Genomic DNA, 17,214 nt, shown 5'->3' on the forward strand with positions numbered 1-17,214 from the left:
TCGTGGTAGGACAGATAGTATCTTTTAAACTCTATGAAAGTTATTTTTCTGTTCAATATGGGATATTTTACTCGCTAAACTATCAATATTTCCATCAATTAAGAAGCAGGTTTTTTCGCATTGGAAATTGGGGTCGATGGCGAACCTGGACGTTGATCAATATATGTTGAACTTGTTGAATTTGAAGTGATCATATTGGTTTCTGTTTGCTTATCGGTAAAACTGATGAATAACCATGAAATTGTACAAGAATAGCATGAAGGCAGTATATAAAAATTATTTTCTCACAAATTCGTGGGGGAAAATCTTCAACTTTCAAAAAGCCCATTTACAAATTTGTCATAATTTTGTTTATATAAACTATTGGTATAAATTCAAGGAAACCAGAATCTAAGAAATCATCTACTATCAAATTATAGCAACAATAATAACCTTATTCAAGCATGGTTTGGAGATAGTTGCATGTAGTGCAAACACCAAATCTGCAAGATTATCTAGATTAATAGGAACTCACCTATATCGGATTAGAATATGAAACAGCATGGGATCAAAGAAAATCTACAACTAATTGTTCTTTGGTTTAGACAAGTTATGGTACAGAAATACAGTACTAGCAGGGTCATATAATAATTTACACTAATACCCTCTCTAGCCTTACCAAAGCTTATTGAAAAGAAGAAAAAAGGAAGCATAAAAATGCAATGTGAAACTGATATATGATTCCCGTCAATCCTAATGCTGTATGATTTGTTAGTGATCTACCCTTAAATCAATGTTAATGGTAGCAGCTGTATCATCATCCCAATCAACTTCTCTATGAAATGCCGGTGGAGTGAGGAGCATAGCCTCTGCCATGCTTTCGACTAACCCAGGCATGTTAAACGATGCCTCCTCATCGATGAACAATGGATGATCAAACTCATTAGCATTGGTTTCCAAGCTCTCACTGTGATCCAATATTGAAGAATTCTCAACAACTTGCATATCCAACAAACAAGCGGGTTTCTTCTCATTGGAAATTGGGGTTGATGAGCAACCTGGACGTTGATCAATATGCGTTGAACTTGTTGAATGTGAAGGGACCATATTGGTTGAACTTGTTGGCCTAAAAGCTTCAGCAGCTGCAAGAGCAGCCGTTTTTATATCCTCAGCTGAAGAAGACTTGGCCCGTGGAAGAATCGAAGCTAAGTTAGGAAAATTAAGAGCAGCAGACTTGCCTCTAACCGCTAAGGCAGCAACATCATAAGCCCTAGCAGCCATTTCAGGACAAAGGAAAGTCCCCAACCAAATCCTTGATTTCTTGTATGGTTCACGCACTTTACACACCCATTTATTCCCTTTCCTCTGCCGAACACCTCTTAAAACCGGCTGTCGCATCTCCATAAACTTCTTCCTACCACCTTTTCGCTTGAGGGAAACAGGCAATGCCTCAGCTAAGGATTCTGAATCCGGGCTGTATAGCTTGCATGAAGAAGAAGAAGAAGATGATGGAGAAGAATCAAGCTCCAAGCACTCCATTCTAGCTATAACAAAAAAGGGAAACCAATTCCCCAAAATGGTTCTTCCAAGTAATTAGAATTATATATAAGTAGAAGAAACATGAAAAGATTAGTAGTGAAGCAAGTAAGCAGTAGTGAAGTGAAGAGAATGATAGGGAAACAGTAAAAGGGTGGGGATTTGAAAGAAAATCAATCCGCGAATTGGGCATGGAGACGGACACGGGGCGGCATGACTTGATTTTAGACACGTGAAAAAGAAATAAACGGGGATTCGATGAAATTCATGACGAAATCTGAAATGCGAGAAATTGAAACATTATTTTTCGATAATAATTGGAGTATTTTTGACCGGTAGAACAGTGAAAAGGTAACGTACAAAAACAAAACGGATTAAACATGTGTTTTTTTTTTGGCTCCTCGCTCAATACTTCGATTTCTGGTATCAACTGTCTGTTTTGTGGTTTGTCTCCGGAGAGTAGAGATCATATATTTTTCTCATGTTCCTTTTCTCATCAGGTGTGGGCTGCTATTTTGCATCTTTCTTAGAAAACTACACCAGATGATGATTGGCATTCTGAGCTTCAATGGGCTACTGCTAATATCAAGGGAAGTCTTTGGCTGCTACTATTCTTAAGCTTGCCTGGTCAGCTTTTCTATTTTTATTTGGAATGAGAGAAACAATAGTAAGTTTGGAAGAACCCCTAAGCCTGTCGATCATATTGTTGCTTGCATCAAGGAAACAATTCTTTCTTTTTTTTTTTTATTTGAAACTGCCAGGATTTGAACCTGTTCACTGGAACCAAGTGTACAGTACTCTACCAACAGACGAGATGGCTGTTGGCATCAAGAAAACTATTCGACTCAAGCTTAGCAATATTCAGTTTCCAAATATCTTGCAGAATTGTGTTATTTGTCAGCATTGGGGGTCTAAAAAAGTCGTCTGCTTAGTCTCATTTTGTGTGCTGCTTTCTAGCAGCCTGGTCTTGCTATAGCAGTTTTGCTGCTTTCTTTGAAAGAATAAAGTTAGCATTAATCCAGAAAATTGCCATTTTCCAAACATTCTACAGTGTAAAATTCAATCAAGTTTCACAATTTTCCTAACATCTCTTCTTCTTCTTATTCACATTTCACTCAACAGCAACATAAGAAGAAGGCTTTTTTTTTTTTTTTTAACAGAGTAAATTTTGGATTTTTTAAAAATACCATTATTTCATCAGACAAGACAAAACGAAAAATTATAGAGAAACTGACCTGAGAGATGAAAGCAGCATTGGATTCATCCAAGCTTGGATTTTTTTCTTCTGAGTCAACAGCGCGAATGGGAAATGAGCGTTGAAACGAGGTAGTTGAGGAGCGCTTGTTGGCGTCAATGAGAAACTTTACGGAGCCCTTAAGCTTTGAAGCCGGATTTAATCGGCTGAGATTTGGGTTGGAGCAACAGAGACGGCTTGCCACGGTTGAAGCTGCCATTTTTTATTCTTTTTCCCTTTAGTTTAACGGCACTTGGATGTGGCGGAAGCCGTAAAGGATAAGTCACAATTGACTTGCTCTCCTTCCCTTGTATTTTTTATTTATTTATTTTTACAACTTTTTTTTTTTTCATTTATCTTAAATATTTGGTTTTCAAGGAAAAAAAAATTATCTGTTCATTTATTTTTGTGTTTTTCCCTCACCTTTAATGTGTTTCGATTTAAAAAGCCAACTTTATCCTTTTTCATTTTTCTTTTAGCTTTATATTCAATGCCGGTCCGCTAAAAAACTTTTCAGCAGTGACAAAAATTTTCTAATTGTTATTGTAAATTGAAAATAAATAATATTAAAAATTTTATCTAATTATTTGACAATAAATTGCTAATTTTTTTTTTCTGAATGACGAATTAAAAATAATGTAACTGAATTACATCATTTAGTTACAAGAAAATATTAGTACCAGTTGTTATTGCTAATTACTTTAAGCAACAAAATGTTTTTTTTTGAAAATTTCTTGATTGTTCTTAATATTTTGACACTATGAATCAATTTTCATGTAGAGGTTTTAGGATTAAAGCCAAATTTTTTCAAAATTTATATAATTTAAATTAGTGATATAATTTTTAATGATATAATAAAACATATAAATTTAATTTTATAAATTAAAAATAATTATTTTTTCTTTGAAAGAATTGAATTGTTTTATACTAAGAGAATAATTAATTCTCCTTATAATCCTATTTATTTTTTTAAATACAAATTTAATATAATATAAAATAATTAACATTATATCTTATTTATCAACTTATAAATTAAACATTACCAAAAAGTTTAATTAGGTATAATAAAAAATAAGAACCTAAAGTACAAAAACTTTTTTAATATTTTAACTATAAATAAAAACATTGTCACATTACTCCCTGTTCAAGCTAAAATCTGTTCAAAATAATTTGGGAAAGTTTTATTTTGCATTTAAATTAAATATTTTATTAAGGAGTGCTCTAAAATATTTTTTAAAATTATTGTACTTAATAATATTTTATTTTAATATATTAGAAATCAGCATATTAATAATAAGTTATTACATTTAATTAATTTGTAATTAGTGCGATATATAGATTTTTTTAATATAATTATACTAATAAACAATATAAATAAATAACGTCAATTTAAATATATAAAATTTATATTTTTTATTGGGATTTCCTTTTGCCTTTTAGGACTATTGATCACTTTTTTTTTTTTTTGGGGGGGGGGGGGGAGGGAAGGGGGGAGGAAGGGAGGGTAGAGGCAGGTTGTGTTGGAATGTAGTGAGGAATTAAGGCTTTTTATGATCATTTCTCAACATGGCCTTTTGTCTACAGTTTAAATGTATCATTGCCTTTAGAATATGGACCGTGGTACCCTGGTGGTACTAGCCATTCTATTTAATTTTAACAATGGCCTACTATTCTACAATTTACTGTAACCAATGGTTTGACACCAAGAACCAGTTTTGGAAAGAAGATATGTCCACTTCTTTACCACACTAGGAATAGCCTAGAGCCTGTTAAACTTGGAACACTAAAAAAGATAAAGTAAGGAGATATTATTTCCAATGAACTTTTTAACCTCTGGAAGGATTTTTGTCCAACCAGGCTTCTAGGGGAAAACTGATGATGCTATTATGTGAGAGATTACAGCCATTTAATTTTTAGCATTTGTATTGATTCCAACTGCAGAATTTGGTTCAAGAAACATTGGAGATCCTAGTAGTGTGTTCTGTTTTTTTTTTTTTTTTTATTGCAGAACAGAAAGATCAAAAGAGGCATTGAACATTACATGATTGAATATCTGAAGCTTTTAACGTGGCTGCTAGATGGAAGCAATTATGTTTCTAAATATAATGATTTGATTGGTCCTTTTTTTTATTTTCTCAGGATTTTTAGTTCTAATCTTGATTTCTGTTCATAACCTATGTGTGAAGACTTTGTTATCAGATGTTTCTTATATAAGCTTTTCCACTTCAATATGTTAGGTTTCTGTTTGTCCAAATTGTGGTGGGGATGGTGAAGTCATTTCTGAATACTGTAGGAAATGCTCTGGTAAAGGACGTTTACAAGTTAAGAAAAACATCAAAGTCAAAGTTCCTCCTGGAGTTAGTATAGGCGGTATTCTCAGAGTTGCAGGGGAGGGTGATGCTGGACCAAGAGGGTATGTGGATGAATTTTTTTATTGTATCTCTAATATTGATGAGTTTTTCTGGTATCATCAGTTGATTGTATTTTTTCAATTATACTAGGTATGTTAATGCCCTTTAAAATATATTACTGAGTAAACATAAGCTCCATTTCCTGTCAGCCATAATGACCGGGGGAACTTTGATTGAAGTTTTTTTTGTTTGTCAGTTTTCTCCAGACTTACATTTTAAAGTCAAGAATGCAAACTTTATTTAAAATTGGATGATAGTGATATTACATTTTACAAATTCCTTGATCGTGTTGGAATCAGATTAACTTCTTTGCGACTGTACTGTGATTCTACTGGATGTCTTCATGATGGTTTTTTTTTTTGTTTTTTCTCATAGAAGTCTTGCCACAGAATTGTTCTTTCAATGTGCTTTTTACACATTCCAGTTTATTTTCTTTCCTTTTCTTCTCAACTAGTGTTTTTGTATTTTTTATAATTAAATCTATACATGTAATAATACTTTCTCATTATCACTTTTAGGGAAGTGGATTTCTTGTCGCATATGGTTGCTTCTCCTTGATTCTTTTAGATAAATTTGCTACATAAAAAATAAGACTTACTTTTGGGGAACTTGCAACTGCAAATTTTTTACATTAATCTCTTGTTTCCAGTTTCACCTTCATGGATAATGCAGTGATCAGAAGTAGGCAAAAGAAACCTGTAGACTTAGGTCTTGGCGACTTAGTGTTTTACATTTAACTCTACTTGTAGATATGTATCTTCGAAAGGTCTGTTGCCAATTTCCCTTGTTCTTGACTATAATAAACTTTTTGGTTTCTGCAGGGACCCTCCTGGAGATCCTTTTGTATATCTAGATTTTGAAGAGGTACAAGGAATCCAAATAGATGGCATAAATCTTTCCTCAACAGTGTCCATTAGTTACCTTGATGCCATACTGGGGTCTGTTGTAAAGGTAGTTTTTCATTGCTCTTTATCTGTCTCATTATTTATTCATGCATTAAATTCTAGATACTTTTGTTTTCATATCACTTCTTATAAATGATAGGATTGCAAAAGTTGAGTGGAAGAGTGTTTGTTCCTATATTTTTTTGTGATTTTGTAGAGCACCTTTATGCATGGTAAAAGCCTGCATCTCCGTACTTTCTTAAATGTTCTTTCTCTTGAATATTTTGTTTCTTATTTGGTTAAAGATTGTTTTCAGTATTTTATTGTCATTAGCTTATTCTGCAATCCATTTCCTATCTGTCATCCCTTTGCATGCTAAATCATCTTACCAAGGTGCCATTGTAAAATAAACTGCAAAACCTGGAATAACTTCAACTGATGAGACAGGCTTATGGCATTATGGCAAAAGGACTGTTTTTGCAAAACCTCATCACTGTCTTCCACACGAAAGGGAAACTGTTTTCTGGTTCGCTTGGCTATATCTGCTTTTGTTTGCTAACATCTGGAGGACATAATTATGTCATTGCTGGCAACTATATTCCTATTTTCACCTCACCAACATCCTGTGCTTTATTACATAGTGAATTTCTTTTTACTAAAACAGGTGAAGACAGTGGAAGGGTTAACTGAACTACAGATCCCACCTGGCACTCAACCCGGGGATGTATTAGTCCTTGCAAGGAAAGGGGTGCCAAAGCTGAACAAACCATCTATACGCGGTGACCATTTATTCACAATTAAAGTTTCCATACCAAATAGAATAGGTGTGAGATTATCTTTATTAGCATTTAGTTATATGGAAATAGACTAGCCAAACTGCATTGTGAATTAAATATATCATTGTTTATTATTATTTGTGATTTTTTGTTGATTTTCCTTCTAGACCATATTAAGTCTTCATCAACTGTAGGTCAATTTCTCATAGATCCTCCATTTTTCATTGGTAGTAAATACATCTCTTCAGCTTGTTAAATTAGACCAGTAGGTTCCATTATCTTTATCATCTTGGCTGAATTAACAATTTGTTCTTTAGGCCATTTTCTGAATGTAAGCTAATTCATATTGGTTTATCGCATTTCATGTTTTTAGTTAAAGTAATAAAATGGCCACTATACTATGGTTCAATATTGAATTTTATCACTGTATTTAAATTTTATTAAAATTTGCCACTACACTTCCAATTTAGTTGATTTTTTGACAAAAACTAATGGAAGGGGAATATTCTGTCGAATATTTCACCAATGCAATTGGCAAAATTCTGTCAATTCTGTAATTTTTTGTCCAAAAATCAATAAAATTGAAAGTAATGTGGCAAAACTCAATAAAATTGAAGTACAATTGCAAACTGCTACATTGTTTCATTGTATAGAGGCAAATTTGCCCATATCCCAAATGGAAAGGATAAATATACTTTTTAGTGGCGCGATTAGAGTTGAGAAGTGCAATTGGTGCATTATAAGTTTTTCTCGTTTTTTTTTTTTTTGGTAATTAAAATTATTATAATTTGAATCCCGATCACTGAAATTAAGAGTTCGACACTCTATTAATAAATCACATAACTGTTGACGTATATAAGTTTTTTTGTTTAATTACACATGGGTTCGTTGAGAGTTACATAAAAGTTCATGATTGGGTACCTGAAAATTCAATTAAATTAGTAAATTGGATGGTGTTTTAACCTATGTTAACAGTCTTGATGGTGTGCTTAGTGAGAGTGATTAAATAGTTTTATTGGTTTAGTGTAATGGCCTGTTATTGAAGACCACTGGTTGTGTTGAATCTGTTCCCTCAAAAGCTTTAATCTACCAAACTTAGTTATTTCTAGTTATTTCCACTAACTTCACACTGCAATGCTTTATATTTGCAGTGCCAAAGAACGAGAATTGCTTGAGGAACTTGCCTTCCTGAGTAATACAACAAGCAGCCACTCACGAATCTGTCCTTGAACTCAACCTGCCAGTTAGCAATTGCTTTGCCTTGTGCAAACGACTTTCTTTCCCTTTTTCATTTAAAGTAATGAAGTTGTATGCACAGGATGCACTATTTTGGTCTAAACTTTCGGAATTTCATAGTCAAATACATTGTGATACTAACATATCATTGTCATCAACCTGGGTTAAGAAAAGTTGTATTTTTTGTCTTATGTTCTACAAGATCAATGCTGTGGTAAGCATAGGTATTCGTTACTTATCGTTTGGATTACATGAGTTAATTATACATATTTACTTTGTGCAGCCAAAACTACCAAAAGTAAGGCTGGTATGGATGCATAAAAAACTGAAGAATCAGAATGATCTGTGGACAAAGTTAAAAGATTTAGCAGGGTAATCTCTCTCTTTCTTTGTGTGTCTGTGGTTGCTTGCATCCTCATCTTGCCTTTCTTCATGCATATGCTGCTGTGAATTGTTATCATTATTTGCATGAACACATACATATTCTTAAAAAAAAAATTGAACTCCATATGTTAGCGGCATATAACTTGCAACAATGTTTATGTCTTAGGTTTGAGGAAGACTTTGAAGCTTGATGCATGGATTATGATAGTGGCGCAAGATCCAGTGATTCACTGCTCCATACCTTCCCGTTGCATGTTTTGCCACTTTTCAGTTGAAACCATCTTGTGCAACAAAACTCTTAGCCTCCGTTTGGTATATGAAACTTTTGAAGGAAAGGAAAATTTTAAGGAAAAGCAAAGGAAAAAAAATCTTCATCTTGTTTGGATGGTACAAGAAAAAAAACTAAGGAAAATTTAGTAATGTATTTTCCAAATTTTAATAGTTTTTCTTTGACATTTTCCTTATTAAACTTTTCCTCACTTTTTTTTTTCTCTCTATCAAACCTGAGAAAATAATCCTTGAAATTCCATTTTCCTTTCCCTCAATTTTTTCATGCACCAAACAGAATCTTACATCATCTTCTGAAAAATTTTCTCAATCTAGAATATGTGAAGCCAGATGTGCCAGTCTTTTCATCATTCTTTGATTTATCATCAGCAACGGTTCTCTCTTTTGTTGATATTTCCTTGTGTTCTTTCATTTCAATTTTGTTATGAGTTCTATAGATGAATTCTTCACCATCCATTGCATCTATTTTCCTTGTTAATTGCCGGTTTTATGATTTTTAACCTTAAAAAAAATGTGATATTGCAGGTCTGTTGCAAATGGTGCTCTTAAATGGCCGAAAGGCAACCTCTAATCTGATTTCTGGATTAGCTTAAGCCCAAACTCAGCAATAGCTGCCCTTGAGTACTGAGTTGCTGATCGAGGGTTGGTTCTGAAAAGACCATGGGTTGGTTCGGGTAGCTTTGTCTTGGAACTTCAAGTCCGCTGCAACTTGTTGGCCTTGCCCTAAAATGAAAAAGAAGAAGACATTGAGAAAATTGCAATTTGCAACCTAGTTTAAATTCTTTTAATATTTTTTATGCAAATTTAGTATTTGAAAAACCAATACAGTTTTCCTCACTCAGTGTCATCCCCCCACGGTATAGACTATAGAGCAGTTGAAGGCTGCAACACTTGGTAAATGTAATAGATTTGTATATTTATGGAAGTTTATGTTCAATTTAAGTCTGATTCGATATGGTCATTAACTCATTATTATTCTTTTCTAGGCAGGATTGAGGAAAAAAATTGAAAAAAAATAAGACTAAAACCAATTCGAAATCGTAAAATTTTGTACGTATATTCATGGAAGTTTCAGCTATCTTGAATATACTTTTTACATTGTCAAAGAAGTCAACACCCGGTAAGGTTTCGTTATTATATAGTAATAGTACTCCATAATAATGTGGTTTTGATTATTATACCTCATTAATGAGGCAACTTTCTTTCATTATCATAAGGGTTTGTAATTTTGACGTTCTAATTGAATTTTTTCTTCTTTTTATTGTAAAACTAATCTTCTTTTGTGATTAACTTGTTTAAATGTTTAAATCATGACATGTTTCGTTGTTTCAATAACAATGGCAAACCATATTGCTTAAAATCCCAACAAGAAATTAATGAAATTAAATTCCTCTTGAATACAGGTGGTAACTGAAGGTCTAAATTAGGTGTTTTAGGTTGTCACTCTAAGTATGAGGCCATTAATAGGATTTGAACTATTTTTGATCTTTTATGTTTCAAGCTAATGTCTCAAATTAGTGTTCTAATTTTGCTTTTTTAGCCAATTGATTGTTCAAATAATTCCCATTTAGATTATTTTATATTGGTAAATCATGGATAGTGAAAAAACTAATAACATAGTCGTATATTATTGACAACATAACAGTAAATTTCATAATTATAATTGTAAAAATTTACATATTATCATCTTTATAACGCCAAACTCTAATTAAGTCACCAAATTACATGCTTCTAAATTACACCAAATTAATGTTAATGACGTACACTACTGTTCGGAATGCATGTGGGCAGTAGGTGGAGGATACTAAGGCACGGTGAAGAAGGGTAAGACCAAGTTCAACAATATGTCTGCATTTCTTCTTTGATTTTTCAGTATGTTCAAGTGTATGTGATGATGTTTATAGATGTTTTATACCATGAGATGCAAGCAAGGGTGACAGGGTTGTCTATTCACCTCCATTATTAGAATATACGGAGAGAATTGAAGTATTAAATTGCTTCTCAACTTGTGCTTTAGATGCTGGAAATATATGCTGGACATCAGACTTGTTTCTAGTTGGAGAAAGGCAGGTTCCCTAACATCGTAAAACAGTATTTGCAAGGGATGAGTACTAGATAAGCTTGAATTATTAAATGGCAGCTTCTGGCTTTTGTTACATAAACATGAATTACAATCAGAAATTTTGCTAGAAGTGTCATAATCAAAACTCGAGGACTTCAGCATGATTTAAAATCCTTGATGATGGATGTCCTAACCTTCTATGCCAAAGATCAGCTGTTATTTTGGAACTTAACAAGACTGCTTCGATTTTATTTGATGCAATGGGTGAACTCAACAAGATCAGCTGTTATTCCTTCATCCTTCACAAATAACTGATAGGGAAAGAATTGAACAAAAACATCATTAGTTTTGTAGATTTGTGAGATTGAAATAAGATTTCTTTGCATTTGAGGAACATACAAAACATTAGAGAGAAGTAAAGATTTTTATGGAGTAGTGATTTGTGTGGAACTAGTGTGAGTTTTGTTCCCACCAAAATTTTATCAGGACCTTCATACTCAGAGTAGAGGGACAGATTGTTAAGGTTAATGTTGACATGATGTGAGGCTTCTGAATCCATCATCCAATTTTGATTGTTTGTTGAACCAAAAACTTGAGCAAATTTTGCACTTGATTTCTGCAGGGATGAGACTTTGTAGTTTTTGCAAATTTTAGCATTGTGATCAAATTTCTCACACAGCTGACAGGTTGGTCTGTTGTTATAACTTGCATTGACTTTAACTCTAAAATTGTTACCTCTTAACTTGTTGTGAAAACTCAAATCTTTTGCCTTTTTCTGGCTATGTTGGCTGCTATAACAAGTGTTGTCACAAGTTCTTTTGTCTGATTACTGCTTCAAAATTAGTCAATTTATCATGCAATTTTTCTAAGGATATTGCACTTTCCCTGACTCTTATAGCAGTTGAGGTATCTTTGAATTTAGGTATCAAATTGTCATCAGCTACAGATGCTTGAGCTAGTGCTAGCTCATCTGCAATGCTTTTCATTGCTTGTATGAATTTTGCAACTAATTTGTTTCCTTTAGTAGACGGTGACAACAATTTCTTGAGGGACAGGACTCTTGACTTGGTTTTGCTTCCAAACAGATTTGTGAGCTTTGTCATTGCCTCATTTGAGGTCTTAAAAGCAACTATCAGTGGTATCACTGATTCTATGACTGACGCTACGATGGCATACAGGATGAGTTTGTCTTACCTGACCAACTTTGAGTAAGCAGGATTTGGGGTAGGGGCAGTTTTAATGGTAATAGTTGGGGCTGGATAGGGATGAGTGTCATTAACATAGCCTATAAGATCGAGACCAACTAGGAGAGTATCAAATTGTAAATACCAGGAAGGAAAGTTGATGCTATTGAGTTTAAATGGTAGTTGTGTGGTTGAATTGATTTGTATCACATCAGACCAAGGGTTTTTGCTTGAGGCCGGATTCATTGATGCCATTTGATAAGGAAACTATTAAGCTTAGATAGACTCTGATACCATATAAAATCAAATCGAGAATAATGAGAATCAACTTGAATTTTAATTAAGTACATTGCAGGTATATATGCATACATGAGTTGCAAATATGAGGTTAATGTTGATCCCATCTTTGTATTACAACAATCCTAACTCATTTGATGAAAGGAATACATGAGTTACATTTGATTGTATACATTCAGATATCTTTAACTAAGTCAACTAAAGAAAAACCTTTGCTGTTGTTGGACTGAGTCATTGAATCTGCTGCCATGAGTTAGGATCAATGAAGAAGGGATTGATCTTGATTTAGTTGGTTCTGCTGAGTTTGCTGTTGAGATGATTTAGCAACTGGGTTTGTTGATTAGATTAGTTGTTTTGTTGAGTTTCGTACATGTAGAAGTCTTGTTTGTCGTTGCTCTTGTATCGATGCTTGTGTAAATGATCGATCCTGTAATAGCTGTTGACTTGTTATTGCAACTATCGTGATTGGTCTTAATACCATGAACTTGTAGCATGTTACTTCTTTTATCATTTTCTACTAATATGTCCTGCTTGTCCACCACCACCATCAATTCTTGTTTTTCTTTTTTTTTTTTTTTTTTTTTGAAGGGAAATCTATTGCATAGAAAAGTAGAGCACATCAAATAAAACAAACAAAGTTTCCACCATCATGTCATTTGCTTTACAAGTAACTGTTTTTATTTACAGACCAAGTATTATTATAGAAATTATATATTACTTTAATATACATTTTTATTACTTAATAATTTCATTGAAAAAACTCGTAACGTGTATCTTACTGATAAAAACATAACAATAATGTCAAAAACTGTCAAAAATTTGAATTTCATTGATTATTTTATATCTTTTGAGTTTCTAATCTCAATACTAATATTTAAGTGTATTCTATAGCTTTTCGTCTTCTTAACCAAAATCTCAATATAAAGGTTTTCTTAAAATAAAAAACTTTTAAGAAAAATATTTGTTTGTTTTTTTCAAAAAAACAAAAATTTATATTTTTTAATTTATAAAAGAATTTAAATATCTTTTTTGAATCACTTTTCTTTTTTCTTACTTTTTAAAAAATACAGTAACAAATTAAATCTTATATCCCATAATTCTATGATCAATTTGATTTTTTTTTTCAAAAATAAAAAATAAAAATCTAATAAAAGGTCTGTATAGTTTATATCTATTTTGTAAAAAAAAAATTTCAGAGCAGATTTGAGTATTAAGTTTAGAAAAAAAATTAAATTTTTTTAATATGCATACACAACAAATGGTCATAAATTTTACATATTAAATATGATTGCTCCAATATCTAAAATTATTCTTTAATGTTTGATTTGTTTGTTAATATTTGAAATTTTCTAAACTAATAATTTTCAAATCATAGTTTTCAAAAATTTCATGTAATCATTATTTATTTTAATTTTCATTGTTTTGTATTTGCTAATTTTAGGATTTAAAAAGAAAATCTTGATTGTTTTATAATCGCCAATTTCAGGGTCTAAAAGAAAAACAAAAGGCTTTCTTATGTTTCAAGAACTATGAATTTCCAAAAATACATATTATAAATGTCTTTATATTCTACGTAATTTTATCGTTATTAGTAATTTAGAACAACAATTTTTTCTAACATCATACCACTCAGATTGTATTTTATAATAATCATAACAGCTAACAGCTAACAACTAAAAGGAATGTACATTTCAAAAATAAAAAAATTTGAAAGTTTGAGCTAGGATGGAACCGTTAGCTTTACGAGATAAAAGAGAGATTAAAGATGTAAATGATAAATTAGTATTCCCAAGTTATTCAAATTTAACTTGAATTCAACTTAATTAATATCAAGTGAAGTTTGAGCTCAAATAATTCAACTTATAGATCAAGTCGAGTTTAAGTATTTTTATACCTGATTTGAGTAGTTCATGAGCCTAATCGAATTTTTATATTTTAATATATTTTAATAATTTTAATTAGTAAAATATCTCGAATCAATCAAACTTTTATTGAATATAAAATCAAGTTTATTTTTATATGTTAATCGAGCCTAATAAAGCAAGTTCGAGTATTTTGATTTCTATTTCGAGTTGAGTTTGAGTAACAAAAAAGAAAAAAATGATCTAGCTCGAGCCAAGTTTGGAGTTCAAATTTAAAGTCTAGTTTTAGCTGTAACTTGTCGTAACGATTTTGTGTCCGTCCAACGAATTTGGAAACGAAATAAAAAAAAATAACAGAGTCGCCACCAATTTTTTTTTGGTTAGGTGCGATTGGCCACCTATTAAAACATATCCTTTTAATGAAATCTTAAAATTAATTAAAATTTATTAAAAAGATAATTTTAGGGTCTGCGCAACAATATGGGTTCGGGAGTCGGTTACGTGTAGGGAAGGATTAGCACCCTCACAGCGTCCGTTTAAAACGGTACTAATTAACTACGTGTTATCCTTTGATTTTGATAAAAAATAGTCCTATTTCGGTGTTTGAAAAATAACTTTCTTGATTTTTTTATTTTTTATTTATTGTCTTTATATTCAAATATTATTCGAGAAAAATAAATTAGAGTTTTTTTATTAAAATAATTTTTAAAATATTCTAGTACGTTGGTAACATTAAAAAAACTCTTTCTCACCTAGAGATTTCTTAGGCATTACTTCTCGGAATACCTTAGAATCTCATCTTTGGAGGTTTGAATTTACTTTTTGTAAAAAATTATGTCATGTATGCAATGCAAATAATAACATGTTGATGCACACATTTTATTCTCTTTTTTTTTAAAAATTTTATTAATTGTTTTATATTTAATTTTGAAGAAAATTTTTTTTCTTGTATTGAAGTTTTTTTATAAATTTTTAATATACTGGTAATATTTAAAAAAAATCTTCTCATATAAGGATTTCGTAAAGTAATATTACTCGGAATACTTTTAGAATCCCATCATTGGATAAAATTTTTTTTCCTTATTTATATTATTTTTAATAAATTAATTAATTTTTATTTATTATTCTATAAAAAAAATTTTATTCTATTGAAAATTTTTTATAAATACTCAAATACACTGGTAGTACTAAAAAATATCTTCTCACCTAGAGATTTAATAGGTATCACTACTCAGAGTACCTCTGAATCTCATCGTCGGATAAAATTTTTTTTATTTATTTATTAATTAATATTATAAAACAATAAAAATTTATTTTGGTAAATTTAAACATTTTTACATACATAAAAATTAATAATAATAATTAAAATAATTAAAATAATATATAAAAAAAATCTTTAAAAAAATTGAAAAAAATTTTTTTTTACCTGAACCAAACCTATTAACGATCTAGTCACGCGGGTCTGGACCAATTTGGTCGGTTTGGCACTGATCTGGTCTGGCCGATTCGACGGTTCAACGGAGGTCTGGTCTAGTTCACCTGGATTGATTGAGGGTCAAAAGGGAGAATGGGTCGTCGGGTCGGTTACGCGGATCTCGGGTCGGGTTACGAGTTGACGCGCTGATCCTCAGGTCTCAAAACGATGTCGTTTTAAACGTTTATTGAAACGACGTCGTTTTGGTTATTAGTCTTCTATATAAAAGTTAAATTTTTTTTCATTCATTTTTTTCTTTAAAAAGAAATGTCTTCTTTTTTTTTTTAAGACAAAAATCTAGAAGCGGCAGGCCTTTGTCGCGGTTGCCGTTCGCTAGTCACCGGTGGTTAAAAAATTCAAAAAAAATCTTAAAAAATCCTTCTCGTCCCCCTAAACACAGATTTGGGCTTGGTTTCACCCAAAAGTATCCCAAACGACCTAGATCGGCTTTCAAAGTTTCGATCAAAAATTTTTTTTTTTTGTTGTGTTTTTTTGGTTTGCCTGTTTTTTGTGTTTTTGTAGGTGTATTTTGGTGTTGGGTTCCTAGTTCTAAGGGACTATTTCTACTTTCTTTTTGGTTTTTGCAAAATATTTTTTTTGACAGAAAGCTTTGTTTTTTTTTTTGTAAAAATTTTTTTTTGCAGTTTTTTTTTTGGTTTCTTCCCCTCATTTTGTTTGCATATTACAAGCTTTATTTATATAGCTTGCTGGGATTCAAATCCCAGATCTTCTGGGATTCGAATCCTATTTTTCAACCGAAAATTCACACTTGCCATGCATGTTAGGCAATTTGTCGGTCGGTCGCTGGCAGCTAACAACGGCGATTTTGGACTTTAGGAATTGTGCATTTAATGCACTAGATTTGAACCGAATAAGGAAGAAGAAGAAAAAAAAAGAAAGAAAGAAAAAAAAAGAAAAAAAAGAAAAAAAAAATAATTGTAGACATCCTATTTAGTCCGGACCCAAGCCCATTGGGCCTGGTCCAATAGGATTTGGGTCTAAACCCATTGGACCCCATTTAGGATCCAATTAGCTGACCCCAATTGGCTTTTATTTTTATTTTTATTATTTAATATATATTTTATATTTTTTATCTATTAATATTTTTATTATTTATCTGCTTTTATTTTTTATTATTATTTATCTATTTCTTTTATTTATCTAATTATTATTATTTTTATCTATTAATATATTTATCTTTTTATTTTGATTAATTTTCGGTTAAGATTAGGATAAAAAAATTGGAATGAATTTGGCTGTGATTTGAGAATTGGTAGAGTTGGGATTGGATTCAAAGATTGAATCTAAATCCCAGAAAAAGTTGAGATTGATCAGAAACTCTTCTGATTAATCCCTAAATAGATACTGGAAGAACAAAAGAAGACACAGAAAAAAGGCAGACAAAGAGAAGAAAGGGAAGCTAAAAAAGGGTTTTTGTGGGTTAGAATAGCTCTAGGAATCGGTGGAGAATTTTTGGAGAATTGTTTTTGCGATTTGTTTTTTTTTTTGAAAAATTTTCAGATTTCGGTTGAATTTTTCGGTGACTTTTTTAGCCAAGTTTGAACTTTTCGGCCAGCTGCCTAGTTTTCGGCAAGGATTTCCAGAAA

General features: G+C 31.5%; 2 protein-coding genes across 3 annotated transcripts; one reads left to right on the plus strand and one right to left on the minus strand.

The window, feature by feature from the left end:
• Nucleotides 1–547: 547 nt before the first annotated feature.
• On the minus strand, nucleotides 548–2,910 carry LOC149517305 (dehydration-responsive element-binding protein 1F-like). Of its 2 annotated transcripts, none has more exons than XM_089764583.1 (2): nucleotides 2,751–2,910; nucleotides 548–1,453 (listed from the first exon to the last, which is right to left on the minus strand). In XM_089764583.1, exons 1-2 carry the CDS (start codon nucleotides 2,777–2,779, stop codon nucleotides 751–753), a joined length of 732 nt encoding a protein of 243 aa, XP_089620709.1. In that variant the 5' UTR covers nucleotides 2,780–2,910; the 3' UTR covers nucleotides 548–750. The 2 variants fall into 2 exon arrangements, with proteins under 2 accessions (XP_089620709.1, XP_089620708.1); XM_089764582.1 differs by having other exon boundaries at nucleotides 548–1,523; nucleotides 2,751–2,882.
• Nucleotides 2,911–4,315: 1,405 nt separating this feature from the next.
• Nucleotides 4,316–9,848, plus strand: LOC149517306 (uncharacterized). Its single transcript, XM_089765163.1, has 8 exons — nucleotides 4,316–4,369; nucleotides 4,758–4,841; nucleotides 4,987–5,162; nucleotides 5,982–6,111; nucleotides 6,709–6,868; nucleotides 7,972–8,428; nucleotides 8,607–8,662; nucleotides 9,254–9,848. The coding sequence occupies exons 1-6, from the start codon at nucleotides 4,316–4,318 to the stop codon at nucleotides 8,010–8,012; spliced, it is 645 nt and encodes a 214-aa protein (XP_089621289.1). The 3' UTR covers nucleotides 8,013–8,428; nucleotides 8,607–8,662; nucleotides 9,254–9,848.
• Nucleotides 9,849–17,214: the final 7,366 nt, after the last annotated feature.

The sequence above is a fragment of the Durio zibethinus genome, chromosome 8 (genome assembly GCF_047325235.1).
Source record: "Durio zibethinus cultivar Kanyao isolate XHJ-2024 chromosome 8, ASM4732523v1, whole genome shotgun sequence".
Taxonomy (NCBI): Eukaryota; Viridiplantae; Streptophyta; class Magnoliopsida; order Malvales; family Malvaceae; genus Durio; species Durio zibethinus.

What these genes read in the sequence shown, in the direction of transcription:
- LOC149517306 (XM_089765163.1), top strand. Translation starts at nt 4,316, where the DNA reads ATGGCCTTTTGTCTACAGTTTAAATGTATCATTGCCTTTAGAATATGG. An exon ending in CCTTTAGAATATGGACCGTG is followed by an intron (nt 4,370 to 4,757) that starts GTACCCTGGTGG and finishes TTTTTATTGCAG; the next exon opens with AACAGAAAGATCAAAAGAGG. An exon ending in TTCCATACCAAATAGAATAG is followed by an intron (nt 6,869 to 7,971) that starts GTGTGAGATTAT and finishes TTATATTTGCAG; the next exon opens with TGCCAAAGAACGAGAATTGC.
- LOC149517305 (XM_089764582.1), bottom strand. Translation starts at nt 1,518, where the DNA reads ATGGAGTGCTTGGAGCTTGATTCTTCTCCATCATCTTCTTCTTCTTCT.